The sequence below is a fragment of the Staurois parvus genome, unplaced genomic scaffold (assembly GCF_062004578.1).
Source record: "Staurois parvus isolate SC_StPar_1 unplaced genomic scaffold, SC_StPar_1.0 ptg000426l, whole genome shotgun sequence".
Lineage (NCBI taxonomy): Eukaryota > Metazoa > Chordata > Amphibia > Anura > Ranidae > Staurois > Staurois parvus.
The window spans coordinates 3,540,447-3,561,949 of record NW_028318222.1 but is presented as its reverse complement, the minus strand read 5'-3'; the positions used below and the strand labels follow the sequence as shown (position 1 = coordinate 3,561,949).

Sequence of the window (21,503 nt, the reverse complement as noted above, 5' to 3'; positions counted from 1 at the left end):
ACCACGCCCCATGCTCCAGGGGGCCAGTGCAGCTTCACTGTCAAATTCTGCTTTACACTTAGACAGGAAGGGCAGGGGAGGTAGAATATACAGAAACCAATTCTCTCCATGCTGAAAGCCAGCTTATCCTCCTCTCCCTCCCACCGGCATTCAGAGGCTGCGTTCAGTATGCTATTCAAAATACAAAATTCAAGTTCTGACCATTTCATTTCATTGCGGCCCGTGACGTGTCACCAAATCACTTAAGTGGCCCTCACTCTTCAAAAGGTTGAGCACCCTCCTGCATTGCATAGTGGTATAATATGGCTGAATTTTTCTAACCATATTCAGTCTACATACAGCAAAGGATCTCATTTCCTTAGCAGTAAATCTCGAGATTTAACTTGTTCAGGTAATAAACATGAGGGATCTGATGATACAAAAAAGTTAGGCCTATAAAGAAATGTGTGTGCTGTCATTGGTGGCCCGCCATCTGGAAATGCCAGTTGCCTGGTTGATTCTAATGTCTTGAGTCATATACCTAGAACCTGCAGGTAGGAATTCCCAATCAACAAACTTGTTCCAGGTCAGCGAGACAGAAATGTCTAAATCCAGAGGAGCAGCATAATAGCCAAGCAACTAACATTTATAAAAAGAGATTAGCACTGACAGTCCCTGTATTCCTCTCAGGAAAGACTTCCATTCAATGTCTGCTATAATCCTTCATTGCTCAGACCTTAAATGCTAATAAATAAATTTGATTTCTAAGAATGAGAGAAAAATGAGGTAGGGGAGAAAAAATAAATACAGCATTTTACATCCAGGGAAATTAACACACAAGATCTACATACCGTTTTGAAGTGTCTGGGCACGAGATTCCTTTCCCAAATTTGTATAAAATCCAGTACCGAGTGATGGGGATTTACCGATACCTGCAAGAACAAAGGAAAATGGCTTCAGCTGGCTTTATCTATTAAAACCCATAAATGCCATATATGAAGATGACTTATATTGACTAAGAAAATCTGTTGTTCCTAAAATATGAAACCAGAAATCACTAGTTCATTTCTGTGTAGACTCAAGTAGTCAAGAGACACAAGGACTGTAAAGCAGGCACCTACTGATCTCCAGAGGGTACCATGAGCTTCTGAACATGAGGCCCTCCACTAATGCCCACTTTCATCTCTGCCCCCACCCACAATCTTTGGAGGTGATGCATCAGAACTCTCCAACAAAAAGCAAAACATTACATATGGAGTCAGGATTCATACACTGAACACTCCAGGGATGCACTGAGGACTTAAAATGTTACTAAACCCAGGACCCTGCATTCACTATATCTGGTCTCCCACAGTACATGGAAATGCAATTATTTTAGTAAATATAAAACTGATCAATATCTTTTCTCATCAGCAGTTAGAGCAGTCTTGTGACTTCTATCAGCATCCAGCAGAGCACTGGTTAAAGCTTGCAGGAGGAGTTTTCATTCTACCCTGACTGTCCTATGAGGCTGCATAACCACTGACCCTCTGTCTGGATGGCACTGATTGGCCCTGTGCTGATCACATGCACCCTCCCGAGAAAAAAAAAATATAAGAAAAAAACTCTCTAGGAACACACATTAAAATGCGCATGTGCAGCTTGCCCCCAAGGCTCTATTCTGTCAGCAGATGGATTGGGGACTGCGGAAGAAGGGGAGGATCAGAGAAAAGCGAGATAAAATATCCTTTTTACACAATTTGGAGGATGGTTCCACAGTGAGTATAAAAAGCATGCTTTACTGCATATACAGACTGATTTTACTGTTGTGGGTTTAGTAACACTTTAAGCTGCCCATAGATGGATTGAAATTCGACCAGTGCAGAAGGGACTGGACGAATTTCAATCCATGCTTGGGACACTGTGGTTGAACTGACTGACTTCTGTGCAATCGCCCTTCTGAAAATGTTCCTCTTAATCAGCGCTGCAGGCTGATCAGTGCGTTCTGATGGCAGGGGAAAACTCCCCGCTGTCAGAATACAATGACACTGCAGGAAGATTCCCCCATCCAAGTTGATGGTGAGGATGGGGGAATTGAGTCAGTTTTAATTGCTTAACCCAAGGGTTGAACAAAAAAAATGACCCATCTATGGCCAACTTAAGGCCAACCATACATACAAAGATTTCTCCATCCACGCTAAAAAACATGAATGAATCACCACTGCCAGATATTGTATTCAAGCATTTGTGAAACTTTCAGCTGCTTGAATACCTGAATAGTGACTGCAATCACTGTATGGCCAAAAACGTCCACCCTCACATACCCAAACCATCTTGAATTTTGGCCAATTTACCAGCAACAAGACAAACATTTAAGCCATGTATGGCCAGCTTTTAAAAGAAGTTACATGCTGGTACCTATAAGGTGTATTTAGGTTCTTATGCCATTGATATACCTTGAACTCAGAGAGAAGTTAACTTTTTATCAGCATACTGTTCTGTAAGCCCATTTACAAGTCCAGTCATTGTCCAATGACACCCTGTCTGAAATAGGATTACCTTCCTCATTGTCCATCAGTATTCTTGAATAGTCCCATAAATGCCAAAGCAGACACTGCAATTTAAGCCGCTGGATTGCTTTTACAAGCAGCAAAAGGGGTCTCCCCTCATTGCCTTCCCAAGTTTTCCTGTCCCACAGGCTGACCATAGAGATGACCGAGGACTGGAATGCCCTTGATCATCTCTATAGGCTAAGAAATCAGAAGCAAGGAGTATTTTGTCACTTCTGGTTTCACCAGAATGTAAACCTTTGAAGGGTCTAAAAGACCGCAAATCTCTCCATGAAGAGGACCTGTCACTGCTCCAGCTATCACAAGGAATGCTGTTCATTCAATATTTAAGAGAGTGTAAAATAAAAAAAAATGTAAAGTGCCCCCGCCCCCCTGTGCTTGCATGCAAAGGCAAGCGCATACGTAGGTTGCACGCACATATACATATATATACATATATATAGATAGATACATACACACACACACATATACACACACACAGTGTTAGCACCACACGTGTGAGGTATCTCTGTGAATGTTACAGCGATAGCTTTTAAATCGTTGCCTATCGATGATTTCATGTACTGTAGTTTGTCGCTGTTCCACGAGTGTGCGCAATTTTAAAGTGTGACATGTTAGGTATCTATGTACTCCACCTAACATCTTTTATATTTTACCAAACCATTGGGTATTATATTGTGGTTTTGTGCATCAAAAATTCATTAAAATAATTTTTTTTCCCCTTAAAAAAAAAAATTTGCTTTTGAAAAACAAGTGCGCAAATACCGTGCCCTAAAAAATTGCAACACAGACCATTTTATTCTCTAGGGTCTCTACTTAAAAAAAATACGTTTGGGGGTTCTAAGTAATTTTCTTAATTGTGAGAAAGGAATGGGCAGCACAGTGGCTAAATGGTTAGCACTTCTGCCTGGCAGTACTAGGGTTGTTGGTTCGAATACCAACCACGGCACCACCTGCCTGGAGTTTGCATGTTCTCCCTATGCCTTTGTGGGTTTCCTCCTGGTACTCCGGTTTCCTCCCACACTCCAAAGACATGCTGGTAGGTAATTGGCTCCTTTCTAAATTGGCCCTAATATGTGTATGTATGAATGTAAGTTAGGGACCTTAGATTATACGCCCCTTGAGGGTTAGAAACTGATGTCAATGTTCAGTATACAGTCATGGCCGAAATTGTTGGCACCCTTGATATTTTTCCTGAAAATCAAGTATTTCACACAAAAAAGGTATTGCATTAACACATGTTTTGCTATACACATGTTTATTCCCTTTGTATGTATTGGAACAAATATAAAACAGAGGCAGAAAAGCAAATATGACATAATGTCACACAAAACCCCAAAAATGGGCTGGACAAAAGTATTGGCACCCTTAACTTAATATTTGGTTGCACACCCTTTGGAAAACATAACTGAAATCAGTCGCTTCCTATAACCATCAATAAGCTTCTGACACCTCTCACCCGGAATTTTGGACCACTCTTCCTTTGCAAACAGCTCCAGGTCTCTCTTATTGGAAGGACACCTTTTCCCAACAGCAATTTTAAGATCTCTCCACAGGTGTTCAATGGGATTTAGATCTGGGCTCATTGCTGGCCACTTCAGAACTCTCCAGCGCTTCTTTGCCATCCATTTCTGAGTGCTTTTTGACGTATGTTTGGGGTCATTGTCCTGCTGGAAGACCCAGGATCTTGGACGCAAACCCAGCTTTCTGACACTGGGCCCTACAGTGCGACCCAAAATCCTTTGGTAATCCTCAGATTTCATGATGCCTTGCACACAGTCAAGGCACCCAGTGCCAGAGGCAGCAAAACAACCCCAAAACATCATTGAACCTCCACCATATTTTACCGTAGGTACTGTGTTTTGTTCTTTGTAGGCCTCATTCCGTTTTCGGTAAACAGTAGAATGATGTGCTTTACCGAAAAGCTCTATCTTGGTCTCATCTGTCCACAAGACGTTTTCCCAGAAGGCTTTTGGCTTACTCAAGTACATTTTGGCAAACTGTAGTCTTGCTTTTTTATGTCTCTGTGTCAGCAGTGGGGTCCTCCTGGGTCTCCTGCCATAGCGTTTCATTTCATTTAAATGTCGACGGATAGTTCGCGCTGACACTGATGCTCCCTGAGCCTGCAGGACAGCTTGAATGTCTTTGGAACATGTTTGGGGCTGCTTATCCACCATCCGGACTATTCTGCGTTGCAATCTTTCATCAATTTTCCTCATCCGTCCACGACCAGGGAGATTAGCTACAGTGCCATGGGTTGCAAACTTCTTGATAATGTTGCGCACTGTGGACAAAGGCAAATCTAGTTCTCTGGAGATGGACTTGTAACCTTGAGATTGTTGATATTTTGCCACAATTTTGGTTCTCAGGTCCTCAGACAGTTCTCGTCTCCTCTTTCTGTTGTCCATGCTTAGTGTGGCACAGACAGACACACAATGCAAAGGTTAAGTGAACGTCTCTCCTTTTTATCTGCTTTCAGGTGTGATTTCTATATTGCCCACACCTGTTACTTGCCCCAGGTGAGTTTACAGGAGCATCACATGCTTGTAACATTCTTATTTATCCGCAGTTGTGAAAGGGTGCCAATACTTTTGTCCAGCCCATTTTTGGAGGTTTGTGTGACATTATGTCGAATTTGCTTTCTTTCCTCCCTTTTTTTGTTTTGTCCCAATACACACAAAGGGAATAAACATGTGTATAGCAAAACATGTGTTAATGCAATACGTTTCGTGAGAAATACATGATTTCCTGGAGAAATATCAAGGGTGCCAACAATTTCGGCCATGACTGTATATGTAAAGCGCTGCGTAAATTGACGGCGCTATACAAGCACGTGAAATAAAATTAAATAAAATTTCAAAACTGCCCCGGGGGCTGAAGTGGTTATATACTCTATGTAATAATAGACACAAGTTATTAGTCCATGGGAACACTTTGCTAGTAAATATAAAGAAAGACATTACAAGATTCGCTCTCATTATAGTTTGGTTGGAGTCAGTAGCCAAGCAAATTTGGTGTATCAGTCTGGCTAGATGCTGGCAGGATGAATCACTAACTAGCTTCTTCTATTACATGGAGACCTCAGAGTCAAGATTAACTGGGCAGCTGGATAAAGGCTTTCTTCTGTTAAGAAAAAAAAGTACCCTTTATGTTTACATATTGGCAGCAAATCAGCAAGTACACTTATCCCTTAATGAAAAGATAAAAGGCTTGTGGTCCTCAAATAAAAAACACCAAAACTACTTTGTTCAGGAGGTTTATTTATTTAACTTGCTTAATCAACTGTAGGGATTGGCAGATCCTCATACAGATTGTGCTGCTAAGCCTGTTCATCATTCTGCTAAGTCCTCCACAAAGCAAAGCCGCCTCTTTACATGGGAGAGCTAAAGAAACACTGCCATCTGCAGGACAAGACACTAAGTGCAAGGCATAGTCAGAGGAGTGCCCGAAAATGGGACATAGTACAGACAGACTAAAAACTGCCATACATTAGAACTAAATATACCATACACACTGCTCATAAATGGTGTGACACAATGGCGCAGTCTGTGTGGTATATTTTGTTATTTTTGGGTTTACTTAGTTCACAATTAGGATTGCTGTAGCACATGGTTAATTTTGTACATAGGTTTGTTCCATAAACGCAGCAGCATCTCTTCTAATTTTCATACATTACAACTGCAATCAGGACTGCGATAAGGTATTACAGAAAAATTCAACCATAATACAGATTTCTCCATAAACTGATAGTTTAATATCAGTAGCAGGATAATTAGCTTTGTAAATAATAGTTATCTACTTTATTCCATTATGCATGGGCAGGGTCTTGCAGCTGCCCCTGTGAGCAGTTACATTTCACTCATGGTATGTGGAAACTGGAGATTATGGTGTATGTTGATCAAGCAGTGGTACATGTCCGCTACTATGTTCTCTGGCATCCTCAGAGGAGACAACTCTCCTCTGAGTGCCTGTTTATGAAGCGGTGTAGAACGCTTCTCCTGGTGAGGAAAGAATCGATCTACAAACGCTTTGAACTCGCACAGCATTCAGATTCAGTTTATTAAGCGGTGGTAAATGACCTCTGCTCAGGTGGTAGCTCTCCTCAGTACATAATAAAAAAAAAAATATTATATATATATATATATATATATATATATATATATATATATATATATACACACACACACACATATACATACACACACACATATACATACACACACACACAGTCAGGTCCATAAATATTGGGACATCGACACAATTCTAACATTTTTGGCTCTATACACCACCACAATGGATTTGAAATGAAACGAACAAGATGTGCTTTAACTGCAGACTGTCAGCTTTAATTTGAGGGTATTTACATACAAATCAGGTGAACGGTGTAGGAATTACAACAGTTTGCATATGTGCCTCCCACTTGTTAAGGGACCAAAAGTAATGGGACAGAATAATAATCATAAATCAAACTTTCACTTTTTAATACTTGGTTGCAAATCCTTTGCAGTCAATTACAGTCTGAAGTCTGGTGATGTCTATGCGTTCCAGACGCTGGGTTTCATCCCTGGTGATGCTCTGCCAGGCCTCTACTGCAACTGTCTTCAGTTCCTGCTTGTTCTTGGGGCATTTTCCCTTCAGTTTTGTCTTCAGCAAGTGAAATGCATGCTCAATCGGATTCAGGTCAGGTGATTGACTTGACCATTGCAGAACATTCCACTTCTTTTCCTTAAAAAAACTCTTTGGTTGCTTTTGCAGTATGCTTTGGGTCATTGTCCATCTGCACTGTGAAGCGGCGTCCAATGAGTTCTGAAGCATTTGGCTGAATATGAGCAGATAATATTGCCCGAAACACTTCAGAATTCATCCGGCTGCTTTTGTCAGCAGTCACATCATCAATAAATACAAGAGAACCAGTTCCATTGGCAGCCATACATGCCCACGCCATGACACTACCACCACCATGCTTCACTGATGAGGTGGTATGCTTTGGATCATGAGCAGTTCCTTTCCTTCTCCATACTCTTCTCTTCCCATCACTCTGCTACAAGTTGATCTTGGTCTCATCTGTCCATAGGATGTTGTTCCAGAACTGTGAAGGCTTTTTTAGATGTCGTTTGGCAAACTCTAATCTGGCCTTCTGTTTTTGAGGCTCACCAATGATTTACATCTTGTGGTGAACCCTCTGTATTCACTCTGGTGAAGTATTCTCTTGATTGTTGACTTTGACACACATACACCTACCTCCTGGAGAGTGTTCTTGATCTGGCCAACTGTTGTGAAGGGTGTTTTTTTCACCAGGGAAAGAATTCTTCGGTCATCCACCACAGTTCTTTTCCGTGGTCTTCCGGGTCTTTTGGTGTTGCTGAGCTCACCGGTGCGTTCCTTCTTTTTAAGAATGTTCCAAACAGTTGTGTTGGCCACGCCTAGTGTGTTTGCCATCTCTCTGATGGGTTTGTTTTGTTTTTTCAGCCTAGTGATGGCTTGCTTCACTGATGGTGACAGCTCTTTGGATCTCATCTTGAGAGTTGACAGCAACAGATTCCAAATGCAAATAGCACACTTGAAATGAACTCTGGACCTTTTATCTGCTCATTGTAATTGGGATAATGAGGGAATAGCACACACCTGGCCACGGAACAGCTGAGAAGCCAATTGTCCCATTACTTTTGGTCCCTTAACAAGTGGGAGGCACAAAACTGTTGTAATTCCTACAACGTTCACCTGATTTGGATGTAAATACCCTCAAATTAAAGTTGACAGTCTGCAGTTAAAGCACATCTTGTTCGTTTCATTTCAAATCTATTGTGGTGGTGTATAGAGCCAAAAATGTTAGAATTGTGTCGATGTCCCATTATCTATGGACCTGACTGTATATATACACACACACACACACACATATATACACACACACACATTTATAAACTGCTCTAGGGTTTTGGGGGTGTTGTGAAAGACAGGGGGTTGTTCCACTGTCTAGGAGGCTCTGAAGGAAGAAGAAGTAAGTCCAAAAACGTCCTCCTTAGAACTCCAGCAATTCGCCCTTTTCTCCCTGATTCTCCACCTCTGGGCTGGAGAATCTGGGAGGGAGAATTTTCACACATATCGCCAGTGAAGGGCTGACATCGCTTCTTCATAAACTAGCCGTTTCTGTGTATCAATTGCAGATTCTCTGTGTGCAGAGAAGATCAGCAGAGAATATGTTCTCTGCTGATCTCGGTTTCATAAACCACTAATGCAATGAAATCAGCAGCAAGCCTCAGGATCGCTGCTGATCTCAGTTTCATAAACGGACACCTATGTGATGTGTCTTTGAGAACGTTCTATAGTTTTGCTGTAGATAACCATCCCATGGCATTACGTATGTAAACCCACATCAAAACTGAAGTACGTTGCGGTCTATTGTTCCTTTAGGTTCCATGTACACAGGAAGAAAAAATTTAAAAAAAAAAAAGGTACCGATCCTGCAAGGTCCCATATTTAATATTTATATGCACCAAAGAGGAGGGAGCACACCACAAAGCCAACTGTATCAAAAAGGTACCATAACAAATGGACTTTGCTCTGTACCTCAACCAAAATTATCTATACTCTACAAATGTGAATAAATTATGTATACAAAAATGCACTAATACCGACAGATATTTTGAACATATAACTTATATCTAATAAAAAGACCAAAAAACATACTAAACACAAAAATCCGATAAGACATATCGAAGGACCAATGATGAATCCCCCAAGTTCTATCTATATATCTGGTAGTTGTATATTGAATTCAAAAATTACTTTTATTAGCCAATCAACACAGAGCTCTCAGAGAGGAAAGGGACAGTTTAACTTGTGGCCACTTCTATCTCTTTTCTTTAAAGTGGTTGTAAAGGCTGAAGGTTTTTTATCTTCATGCATTCTATGCCTGCAGGTATAAAACCTTCTGTGTGCAGCAGCCTCCCCAGCCCCCTTAATACTTACCTGAGCCTCATCACAATCCAGCGATGTGAATGACAGCCTTGGCTATCACAGGTCTCTGTCTCTTCATTGGCTAAGACAGCAAGCGTGAGCCATTGGCTCTCACTGTTGTCAATCACAGCCAGGCAGCCAATAAGGAGAGGGGGGGGGCAGGGCCAAGCCACGGCTCCGTGTGTGAATGGACACATGGAGCAGTGGTTGTTACCATAGCAAGCTGCTTGCTATGGGGGCACCTGACAGAAAGGAGGGATCAAGCTCACACGAGTGCCCCCATAGCAAGCAGCTTGCTATGGGGGAACTTGGAAGGGAGGAGGAGCAGACAGCGCCAGTGGGAGACCTTCTGAAAGCTTGAACATCAGCTGTCAATTGTTGACTGAAAAGAAACCCACTGCGCATTACTTTTCAGCGGGCAGTGAGGTCTTCTGTCAATGTGAAAAGGTAAACTTGACAGAGGCTCTAACCCTTTACCCAATCCAGCCAAAAACAATATAAAAGGTTTTGGTTTGAACTGGGCTAACTCAAGGTTTAAAAGAGGGATGCTCAACCTGTGGCCCTCTGATTTGGCCCTGAACCTCAAACCAGGGAAGCACACTTCTATTGTATCCTGCTAGTTTGGTGCACTTTCTGCAAGCAGGAAATCCACAGGTGTACTGGACTGCACCCAACCGCAGCACATCAGTGTGAAAGCAGCCCTATAGAGGACTTAAGACAGTAAGGGCTCGTTTACATTTGCAGTTGGGGGGGGGGGGGGGGGGGGTCAGTAAAACCCCACAGTTGAAATGTTTTTACCACACACGCCAACCACTGGTGTAGCGTCAAGGGTTCCAGCAGTGACCCCACCACATGCTACAGGGTTGGCCTCCCTGTCACAATCTGTTTTACCCTTGGAATAGGAGGGGCGGCATATACAGGAACCGATCCTCTCCATTTTGCAACCACTGAAAGCCGACTCTTCTACTCTTCCTTCCACCGGCATTCAGCAGCTGCAGGAGAAAAATGTTCATTATGCTATTCTAAATAAAAAATGTGAAATTCTGAACCATTTTATTTCATTGTGGCCCGCAACCGGTTACCAAACCACTTAAGTGGCCCTTGCTTTTTAAAACGTTGAGCACCCCTGGTTTAAAAAGATAAGTTCCCTTTTCAAGAACAAAATAATGAAATGCACATATTTTTGTAGGGAGAACAAAAAATGTGCCTTTATTTTTTTTTTTTCGTGCAGGAGCCTGGAAAGCATTGCACTTGTGATCAGTGGATCAGGGGTGCAATGTCAGGTTCCTGCAGCTTTCTGCTGGTACCTCCATATGAGCTGGCTATTTGAAAGCTGCGGGGCTTGTGAATTAACTACAGGAGTGCTCATCAGCACCCTCACAGTTCATGCAGAACTACAAGCTGTCAGTAGCAGTGGCTGATGGTAGTTGTAGTTCATTCATTCACAGGAAACTGTGAATGAATGATATGGCTATATGGGCGGAGCTCTACACAGTTGCGCAGTTTTTAATTTGTGACAGCAGGAGCAGGGAGAAGATCCCCCACTCGCTATCACACCAAGGGAGAAGATGGGAGGAACTGGCGGCAGGTGCTGGAACATGTTACATGTTCCACCCTAAATAGGTCTAGAACATATTCTGAAAGGTGAACTTAGCCTTTAAAAAGGGAGAAAAAAAATGTGGTCTTTAGAGAGCCGAATGAATGGAAGCATGTACAAAGCTACACTGGCCTGCTAAGGGAGATTCATTTCTGTTCTGCACACAGCTGCAAATCTTCAAAGTCAAAAGGGTTAAGCCACCTTATACCTTTTTATTTTACCAACCCCCAACTGTAACAAAAGCATCATTATTGTTTACAGGGAAAAAAGGGTTAACATGAGCCCTTGTTTTCAAAGCCATCAGGAAAATCTGGATAACCCAATTTCATTTTTGCAAAATTAAAAATTCTTCAATACCTGGAATGTGTTTGTTTTTGTCCTTGAAAACACTGATTAGCGTTTTCCTTTTGTACCACTTCCTGTGCCGCCAATACATTAAAATAACAAGCATATGAAAGAATCTTGTTTTCCAGCTGTTTATTCAGACTTCATGGTCATTTATCTCATTAAATATTTATTAAGCACATAGACAGAATATGAAATTCCTCAGTGTGTATATCTGAAATGCACCAGGGACAGTGTTTAGTATTAGACAATTTATAGGTATATGCCAGTTACTGCATGTAGGCAAGAGAGGCTAACTACCGTATTTTACGCTCCATAAGACGCACCTGACCATAAGACGCACCTAGGTTTTAGAGGAGGAAAACAAGAAAAAAAATATTCGGAACCAATGGACTGAAGACGTCGTACAGGGGATGACCAGAGTCCTGCGGACGTCGTACAGGGGATGACCAGAGTCCTGCGGACGTCGTACAGGGGATGACCAGAGTCCTGCGGACGTCGTACAGGGGATGACCAGAGTCCTGCGGACGTCGTACAGGGGATGACCAGAGTCCTGCGGACGTCGTACAGGGGATGACCAGAGTCCTGCGGACGTCGTACAGGGGATGACCAGAGTCCTGCGGACGTCGTACAGGGGATGACCAGAGTCCTGCGGACGTCGTACAGGGGATGACCAGAGTCCTGCGGACGTCGTACAGGGGATGACCAGAGTCCTGCGGACGTCGTACAGGGGATGACCAGAGTCCTGCGGACGTCGTACAGGGGATGACCAGAGTCCTGCGGACGTCGTACAGGGGATGACCAGAGTCCTGCGGACGTCGTACAGGGGATGACCAGAGTCCTGCGGACGTCGTACAGGATATGACCAGAGTCCTGCGGACGTAGTACAGGGGATGACCAGAGTTCTGCGGACGTAGTACAGGGGATGACCAGAGTTCTGCGGACGTAGTACAGGGGATGACCAGAGTTCTGCGGACGTAGTACAGGGGATGACCAGAGTTCTGCGGACGTAGTACAGGGGATGACCAGAGTTCTGCGGACGTAGTACAGGGGATGACCAGAGTTCTGCGGACGTAGTACAGGGGATGACCAGAGTTCTGCGGACGTAGTACAGGGGATGACCAGAGTTCTGCGGACGTAGTACAGGGGATGACCAGAGTTCTGCGGACGTAGTACAGGGGATGACCAGAGTTCTGCGGACGTAGTACAGGGGATGACCAGAGTTCTGCGGACGTAGTACAGGGGATGACCAGAGTTCTGCGGACGTAGTACAGGGGATGACCAGAGTTCTGCAGACGTAGTACAGGGGATGACCAGAGTTCTGCAGACGTAGTACAGGGGATGACCAGAGTTCTGAAGACGTAGTACAGGGGATGACCAGAGTTCTGCGGACCTTCAGGGAGCAAGGAGCAGAGGGGGTAGCGGGTACCCGGATTTGACAGGTAACCGCTCCCACGTCCGCGGAGTTGTCCTCCCTCCCCGTCTTCTGGGACATGTGACAAGTCCCAGAAGACTGCCAGTCCGTTCACAAAGTGTAGCACTTCTCACGCATGCGCAGTGGGCCCACACTAAAGATGCCAGCGCCGGGAGAGAAGATGGTGAGGACAGCGCTGGACCGAGGAACAGGTAGGACCAAGGAGCACAGAAGAGGCAAGCGGCCGGCCCAGTATTCTAACAAGGCAGCGGCGGGAATTCCGGACCGACCTCTCCATAAGACGCACAGACATTTTTCCCCATTTTTTGGGGGGGAAAAAGTGCATCTTATGGAGCTAAAAATACAGTATGTATAAAACAAAGAGGGACCAAAGCTCTAGACCTGGACTTTACCATTACTGGACACTTGAGGGCGGATACACACTGCCCCACCGCTAACCCGTGCTCTTCACGTGGGTTAGCTGTGCTTTCGTATAGACTTCTATGACATTCTGCGGTTTTAGTGCAGTTTCAAAAAGTGCACCAAAACTCCTGCATGTTTGGTGAGCTTTCTGAAATTGCACCAAAATCTCAGGACATCATAGAAAATAAATCTATGGGAAAGCACAGCAAACCCACTGGAAACCCACAGCTTAGCAGTGCTTTGCCCAAATCTGCAGCAAGACTGCACCAGAGCAATGTAAAGCTACACTAAAGCTGAACTCCAGGCACACGTCTAAATAAAAAAATGAAATACATATAAGTGGTTTTCCCTGTCAAAGGATTTGTATTTCTGTCCTTCCAGTTCTAAGATATATACAGCTCTGCCATACAGCACAATAATGTCTAGAATGCCAGAAGATGTGAGCTCTCTCTACTGCAGGTTTGCTCTGCCACAGTGCTCCTCCTATCAGCAGGATTCTTGCAGTACAGTATAGATAATTGGCTCCTTGTGCTGCCTTTCCTTCTCCCTGTCTGAGCTCTGCTAGAGTGAACTGCTAGAGGCCCAATACCAAGTCTAATTCAGTGCTGAAGATGGGCAGCTCCCAGGTATATAAGGTGGCTTCCCTACCCCTACACATCTTCTAACCCCTTCTTAGTTTCTGAACTGGTCCCCAACAGCTGAATACGCATGAGCCAAAGCTACTCTAAACAAACACAGCACTGGCCCTGTACAGACCAGTCAGTGGAAGGAAAGATATAGTGTCTGATCAGGCGGGCCACAGATTAGTAATTTTTCATTGAATATTAAAAAAAATATTAAAAAAAAAAAAAAAAACACACGACTAAATTCCACCATCTCCACATTCAATATAGATGAGGGAATCCTCTCCGCTATGCCATTGTATCCTGACAGTGGGAAGACTTCCCCGCCACTTTCCCCGGTGGTGTACAGAAGTCCATCAGTAGATCAACTTCTATACAACCACAGTGCTCATACATGGATCAACATTCAGCAAGTCCCTGCTGATCTGGCTGAATTTTGATCCATGTAGGGCCCAATTTTGGTCAAAGTACAGTGTTGTTTACTGACGAAAAGAAGATAACACATACACTATATTGCCAAAAGTCGTGATAGGTTGACATGCAATAAGTCCATCTGTGAAATTTCCTGGCTACTAAATATTCCACGGTCAACGGTTAGTGGTCTTATAACAAAGTGGAAGAAACTGGGAACAACAGCAACTCAGCCACCAAGTGGTAGGCCACATAAAATGACAGAGCGGGGTCAGTGCATGCTGAAGTGAACAGTGCGCAGAAGACGCTACCTGTGTGCAGAGTCAATACCTAAAGACCTCCAAACTTTGTGTGACCTCAAGATTAGCACAACAGTGTATAGAGAGCTTCATAGAATGGGTTTCCATGGCCGATCAGCTGCATCCAAGCCTAAGATCACCAAGTGCAATGCAAAGCATCGGATACAGTGGTGTAAAGCACGCTGCCACTGGACTCTATAGCAGTGAAGACGTGTTCTCTGGCGTGACCAATCACGCTTCTCTGTCTGGTAATCCAATGGACGTGTCTGGGTTTGGCGGTTGCCAGGGGAACAGTACTTGCCTGACTGCATTGTGCCAAGTGTAAAGTTTGGTGGAGGGGGGATTATGGTGTGGGGTTGTTTTTCAGGGGTTGGGCTTGGCCCCTTAGTTCCACTGAAGGGAACTCTTAAGGTGTCAGCATACCAAGACATTTTGGGCAATTTCATGCTCCCAACTTTGTGGGATCAGTTTGGGGATGGCCCCTTCCTGTTCCAACATGACTGTGCACCAGTACACAAAGCAATGTGCTTCTGGAAGAATGGTCAAACCTTCCCATATACATATATATACACACATATACACATATACATATATATATACATATTGTGGGGTTAGCTCAGGTGGGGGATCTCCTTCCCTGGGAAAAAGGTAGACCGCACAGCAGGCTTTCGTCAAATTCTGACTGGTTGTCAGTTTTATTTAAAAGGTTTGCAGAAAATATCAAAATAAACAAAACATGAAAATAAACCCTTGCCATCCGGGCACTAACTAAACAGAAGACGTTTCCTCTCTCAGAGGTGAAGGGCTTCTCCCTGTCACCAAAAACAAAACAAAAGCAAACCTTTTCTTGTAGGTATAGTACACACAGCTCTCTCAGAATACCTCTCTGAGTCCCAGGCCACGAGCGACTCCTTGCTCCAGCCCTGCCCTTTTTATATCACCTGTTGGTGGTCATCAGTGGAGCCCAAACTCTGGTCCGGACCCACCTGCTTAACTGTGGCCCCGAAAACCCGGAGTGGACTCCACCTATACTGTCAGGTATGAGCATATGCGAGGTGACACATAGCGTCCCTCTATCACCTCGCCGTTCATCCTGTCACATATCCCCCCCCCCTCTGCTCAAGCCCCTGCGGCTGAGCAACTGTCCCAACCAGGCAATGGACCCGGGAGAGGGCATCTACATTACTTTGCAGTTTCCCCGCTCTGTGTTCCACTGTGAATTTGAACACTTGTAGCGCGAGAAACCACCTTGTCACTGGACTGTTTTTCTCCTTATTATCACACATCCATTTGAGCGGGGCATGATCAGTAACCAACTTGAACGGTCTTCCTAACAGGTAATATTTCAGGGCCTCCAAGGCCCATTTGATGGCCAAACATTCCTTTTCCACAATGGCATAGTTTCTCTCATGTTTGTTGAGCTTTCTACTTAGGAAGTCCACAGGGTGCTCCTCCCCATCTCTGATTTGGGACAAGACAGCACCTAGTCCCACATCAGAGGCATCAGTCTGTACCACAAACTCTGTTGGGAAATCTGGGGTCACAAGCACAGGTTGAGCACAGAGAGCTTGTTTCAGCCTTTGAAATGCGGTCTCCGCCTCGGGATTCCACTTAATCATGACCGACCCCCTACCTTTTGTCAGATCTGTCAGTGGGGCTGCAATGGTGGCAAAATTGGGGATAAACTGCCTGTAGTATCCCGTGATTCCAAGAAATGCCCAGACTTGCTTTTTATTTACAGGTTGGGGCCACTTTTGAATTGCCTCAATTTTATTGATCTGAGGCCTAATAAGACCTCGACCAATGATGTAGCCAAGATATTTGGCCTCCTCTAAGCCTACGGCACACTTCCTGGGGTTGGCGGTAAGACCTGCTTCCCGCAGCGAATCTACGACCGCTTGCAAGCGGGACAAATGAGATTCCCAGTCTGGACTGTGGATGACGACATCGTCCAAATAAGCAGCTGCATATTGGCGATGTGGTCTCAACGTCTTGTCCATCATCCTTTGGAATGATGCAGGAGCCCCATGCAAACCAAACGGCATCCGCTTATACTGAAAGGACCCCTCAGGGGTGGAGAATGCCGTCTTTTCTTTTGCAGCTTCCGTTAAAGGAATCTGCCAATAGCCTTTGGTCAGATCTAAGGTGGTTATGTACCGAGCCGTTCCCAACCTGTCAATGAGCTCATCCACCCGAGGCATCGGGTACGCATCAAACTTAGACACTCTGTTCAGTTTCCTGAAATCATTACAGAAACGAATGGTTCCATCTGGTTTTGGGACCAACACTATGGGACTCGACCACTCACTGTGAGATTCCTCAATCACTCCCAACTCTAACATGTCCTTTATTTCCTTTGCCACTGCTTCCCTCCTGGCCTCGGGTATTCTATAGGGCTTGACATTTACGCGGACCCCGGGCTGGGTAACTATGTCATGCTGTATGACCGTCGTCAGTCCAGGTAGGTGGGAGAAGAAATATCCATTTTTCCTCACAAACTCTTTAACATCATTTTGTTGGGCTACTGACAAGGTTTCCGTTATAGGTACCTGAGGGGCCACGGGAACCACGTCCTTTTGGGGGCTTGGTACTGCCAACAAACTTTCCCTGTCTTTCCAAGGTTTTAAGAGATTCACATGATAGATTTGTTCAGGTTTCCTTTTTCCTGGCTGGTAAACTTTATAATTTACTTCTCCCACTTTCTCCCTAATTTCAAAGGGACCTTGCCACTTTGCGAGGAATTTACTTTCCACGGCGGGGACTAGCACCAGCACTCTATCCCCAGGGTTGAAGGTACGGATCCTGGCACCCCGGTTATAAACCCTTCTCTGGACCTCCTGGGCTTGCTCCATGTGTTCCCGAACAAGTGGCATGACAGCTGCGATTCTATCCTGCATCTGTGAGATATGCTCGATGACACTTCTATAGGGCGTGGACTCTGTCTCCCAGGTTTCTTTTGCAACATCTAGCAATCCCCTGGGATGTCTACCATACAGTAATTCAAAAGGTGAATATCCTGTAGATGCCTGAGGTACTTCCCGTATAGCAAACATGAGATATGGTAGCAAAAAATCCTAATCTCTCCCATCTTTGTCCACCACCTTTTTTAACATATTCTTAAGGGTCTTGTTAAACCTTTCCACAAGCCCATTGGTTTGGGGGTGGTAGACCGAGGTACGGAGATGGGAGATTTTGAACAATTTGCATAACTCTTTCATAACTCTAGACATAAATGGCATGCCCTGATCCGTTAATATCTCCTTTGGAATACCTACACGACTAAACACCCGGACAAGCTCTTTGGCGATATTTTTAGATGAGGTATTACGCAAGGGGATGGCTTCAGGATACCGGGTGGCATAGTCAAGTATCACCAGTATGTGCTGATGGCCCCGGGCAGACTTTACTACTGGACCCACGAGGTCCATGCCCACTCTTTCAAACGGTACTTCAATTATGGGTAGAGGTACTAGCGGACTGCGAAAATGGGGTGAGGGCGCAGAATATTGACATTCCGGGCATGACTCACAATGCACTTTGACGTCTCCATGTAAGCCTGGCCAAAAGAATCTCTGGGTTATTCTCTCCTTTGTTTTCTCTACACCCAGGTGTCCACCCATTATATGCCCATGGGCTAAATCCAGTACCATCCGGCGAAAGGGTTTGGGGACCACTAACTGTTCTACCACCTCCTCCCCTTGCTTTACCACTTGGTATAGCAAGTTATTTTTGAGAGCCATGTAGGGAAAAGACACCCCTACATCATTTTCAACTGGTTCCCCATCAACCATTTTAATATTTTCTCTGGCTCTATTAAGAGTGGAATCTTTCAGCTGTTCTGTACAGAAATCCTCCTTTCTGACCTCCAGGTCAGGCACGACATTCTGTCCACTCCCACTAGAACCCGAGATAATTTCTTGTTCCATATCCTCAGTGTCTGGGGTTGGATCCAACTCCTCCTGCTCCCCAGCCATTACAGAGAAAGGGAGAAGGTCTAAACCTTCCTTGGACACACCAACAGTTTCCCCTTCCACCTTGCCGTCAAAGGGGTCAGGAGTGAGTTCAGGAGTTTCCAGTGTTTCCCCAGCAGGGGGAGGGCGGTCCTCCTGACTCCCTTCCTTATCCCATAACTTCCAGAAATGGGGAAAATCTCTCCCCAATATGGCTTCATGTAGCAGGGAGGGCACCACCCCCACAGAATGGGTCACAGGGCCCCAGGGAGTATCAATCTCCACTATAGCAGTCTGGTAATTACGTGTATCACCATGAATACAAATAACCCAATCATGCTAGGGTGTAAGCTTGCAGGGTTTACCAAATCACTTTTAACTAAGGTCACAACACTACCCGAGTCTAGCAGAGCAGTTACTGGCTTTTCATCAATTGCAATCACACACATTTGCTTTTCCATGCGTTTCTGACATGCTGCAGAACATACCACCTGTGCAAAAAGAGACATGCGTTTTCCTAAATACGCATTCTCACATTGCATAGGTTCATCATTTAAAGGACAGTTTGCAGCAATATGACCTAACGCATGACAACGATAACATATTATATGTTCAGTGCTTAGACCTCTAAATGGCTTTGGGGACCTTCCTGACCTATTTGGCCAGTCTCTAGGTCCTAAGCCTACAGTCTCATTATCTGACACAATAGTCTTATCATTTTTTTCTGAGCCTTTGGCCCATGGAACAGTCTTACCGGATCCTCCGGATAGTTTTCCACCCCTAGTGACCATGATGTACGGCCCAGGTGAATGAAAAAAGTCCTCAGCGGCTGCATATCTCTCCACCAGGTCCACCAGCTCTTTTGCAGATTTAGGGTCTCCACGGCCGACCCACTTCCTCAAAGGGGTAGGGAGTGCATGCAAATATTGGTCCATGACCACACGCTCCACAATCGGAGGGCCTGACAATACCTCTGGCTGGAGCCACTTTTTGGAGAGATGTATCAAATTGAACATCTGTGATCTGGGTGGTTTGTCAGCCCTGTAATGCCACTGATGCACCCGCTGAGGCCGGACTGCAATGGTGACGCCCAGGCGTGCAAGGACCTCAGCCTTTAGTTTCTCATAGTCCTGGGCATCCCCTGGTTCCAGGTCATAATAGGCTTTTTGGGATTCACCTGTCAAAAATGGTGCAAGCAGTCCTGCCCATTGCTCCTTTTTCCATTCTTCCCGAACAGCAACCCTTTCAAAAGTTGTGAGGTAGGCCTCCACATCATCCGCAGGTGTCATTTTCTGCAAAACATAACTGGCCCGTGCCATTTTCTGCTCCACTGGCAGCAGATCTGCAGATTCCTTCTTTAATTCTAACAGGTGTTGGGCCACCTGCTTAAGCAGCTCTCGGTCTGCTTGCTGGGCTTCATGTTGTGCCTGTTGGGCTTCCGCAAACTGGCGATTTGTCTCCCGTTGTACTGCATTGGCCTGCAGTAAGGCTCTTATTATTTCTTCCATCTTCCCACTTGCTCAGGAAGTTGCCCGCCAAATACACCATATGTGGGGTTAGCTCAGGTGGGGGATCTCCTTCCCTGGGAAAAAGGTAGACCGCACAGCAGGCTTTCGTCAAAATCTGACTGGTTGTCAGTTTTATTTAAAAGGTTTGCAGAAAATATCAAAAAAAACAAAACATCAAAATAAACCCTTGCCATCCAGGCACTAACTAAACAAAAGGCATTTCCTCTCTCAGAGGTGAAGGGCTTCTCCCTGTCACCAAAAACAAAACAAAAGCAAACCTTTTCTTGTAGGTATAGTACACACAGCTCTCTCAGAATACCTCTCTGAGTCCCAGGCCACGAGCGACTCCTTGCTCCAGCCCTGCCCTTTTTATATCACCTGTTGGTGGTCATCAGTGGAGCCCAAACTCTGGTCTGGACCCACCTGCTTAACTGTGGCCCCGAAAACCCGGAGTGGACTCCACCTATACTGTCAGGTATGAGCATATGCGAGGTGACACATAGCGTCCCTCTATCACCTCGCCGTTCATCCTGTCACAATATATATATATATATATATATATATATATATATATATATATACACATATATACAGTCAGGTCCATAAATATTGGGACATCAACTCAATTCTAACATTTTTGGCTCTATACACCACCACTATGGATTTGAAATGAAACGAACAAGATGTGCTTTAACTGCAGACTGTCAGCTTTAATTTGAGGGTATTTACATACAAATCAGGTGAACGGTGTAGGAATTACAACAGTTTGCATATGTGCCTCCCACTTGTTAAGGGACCAAAAGTAATGGGACAGAATAATAATCATAAATCAAACTTTAACTTTTTAATGCTTGGTTGCAAATCCTTTGCAGTCAATTACAGCCTGAAGTCTGGAACGCATAGACATCACCAGACGCTGGGTTTCATCCCTGGTGATGCTCTGCCAGGCCTCTACTGCAACTGTCTTCAGTTCCTGCTTGTTCTTGGGGCATTTTCCCTTCAGTTTTGTCTTCAGCAAGTGAAATGCTTGCTCAATCGGATTCAGGTCAGGTGATTGACTTGGCCATTGCAGAACATTCCACTTCTTTCCCTTAAAAAACTCTTTGGTTGCTTTTGCAGTATGCTTTGGGTCATTGTCCATCTGCACTGTGAAGCGGCGTCCAATGATTTGTGAAGCATTTGGCTGAATATGAGCAGATAATATTGCCCGAAACACTTCAGAATTCATCCTGCTGCTTTTGTCAGCAGTCACATCATCAATAAATACAAGAGAACCAGTTCCATTGGCAGCCATACATGCCCACGCCATGACACTACCACCACCATGCTTCACTGATGAGGTGGTATGCTTAGGATCATGAGCAGTTCCTTTCCTTCTCCATACTCTTCTCTTCCCATCACTCTGGTACAAGTTGATCTTGGTCTCATCTGTCCATAGGATGTTGTTC

General features: G+C 44.7%; 1 protein-coding gene across 2 annotated transcripts in view; it reads right to left on the bottom strand.

Annotated features, from left to right (window-relative positions):
- The window catches only part of BRF1 (BRF1 general transcription factor IIIB subunit), a 507,447-nt gene that overhangs the window by 459,936 nt on the left and 26,008 nt on the right, over positions 1-21,503 (bottom strand). For both annotated transcript variants that reach the window (XM_089687515.1, XM_089687516.1), the window contains exon 2: positions 831-911. In XM_089687515.1, coding sequence (XP_089543641.1) covers positions 831-911 — 81 coding nt within the window. The remainder of the gene's footprint in view (positions 1-830; positions 912-21,503) is intronic.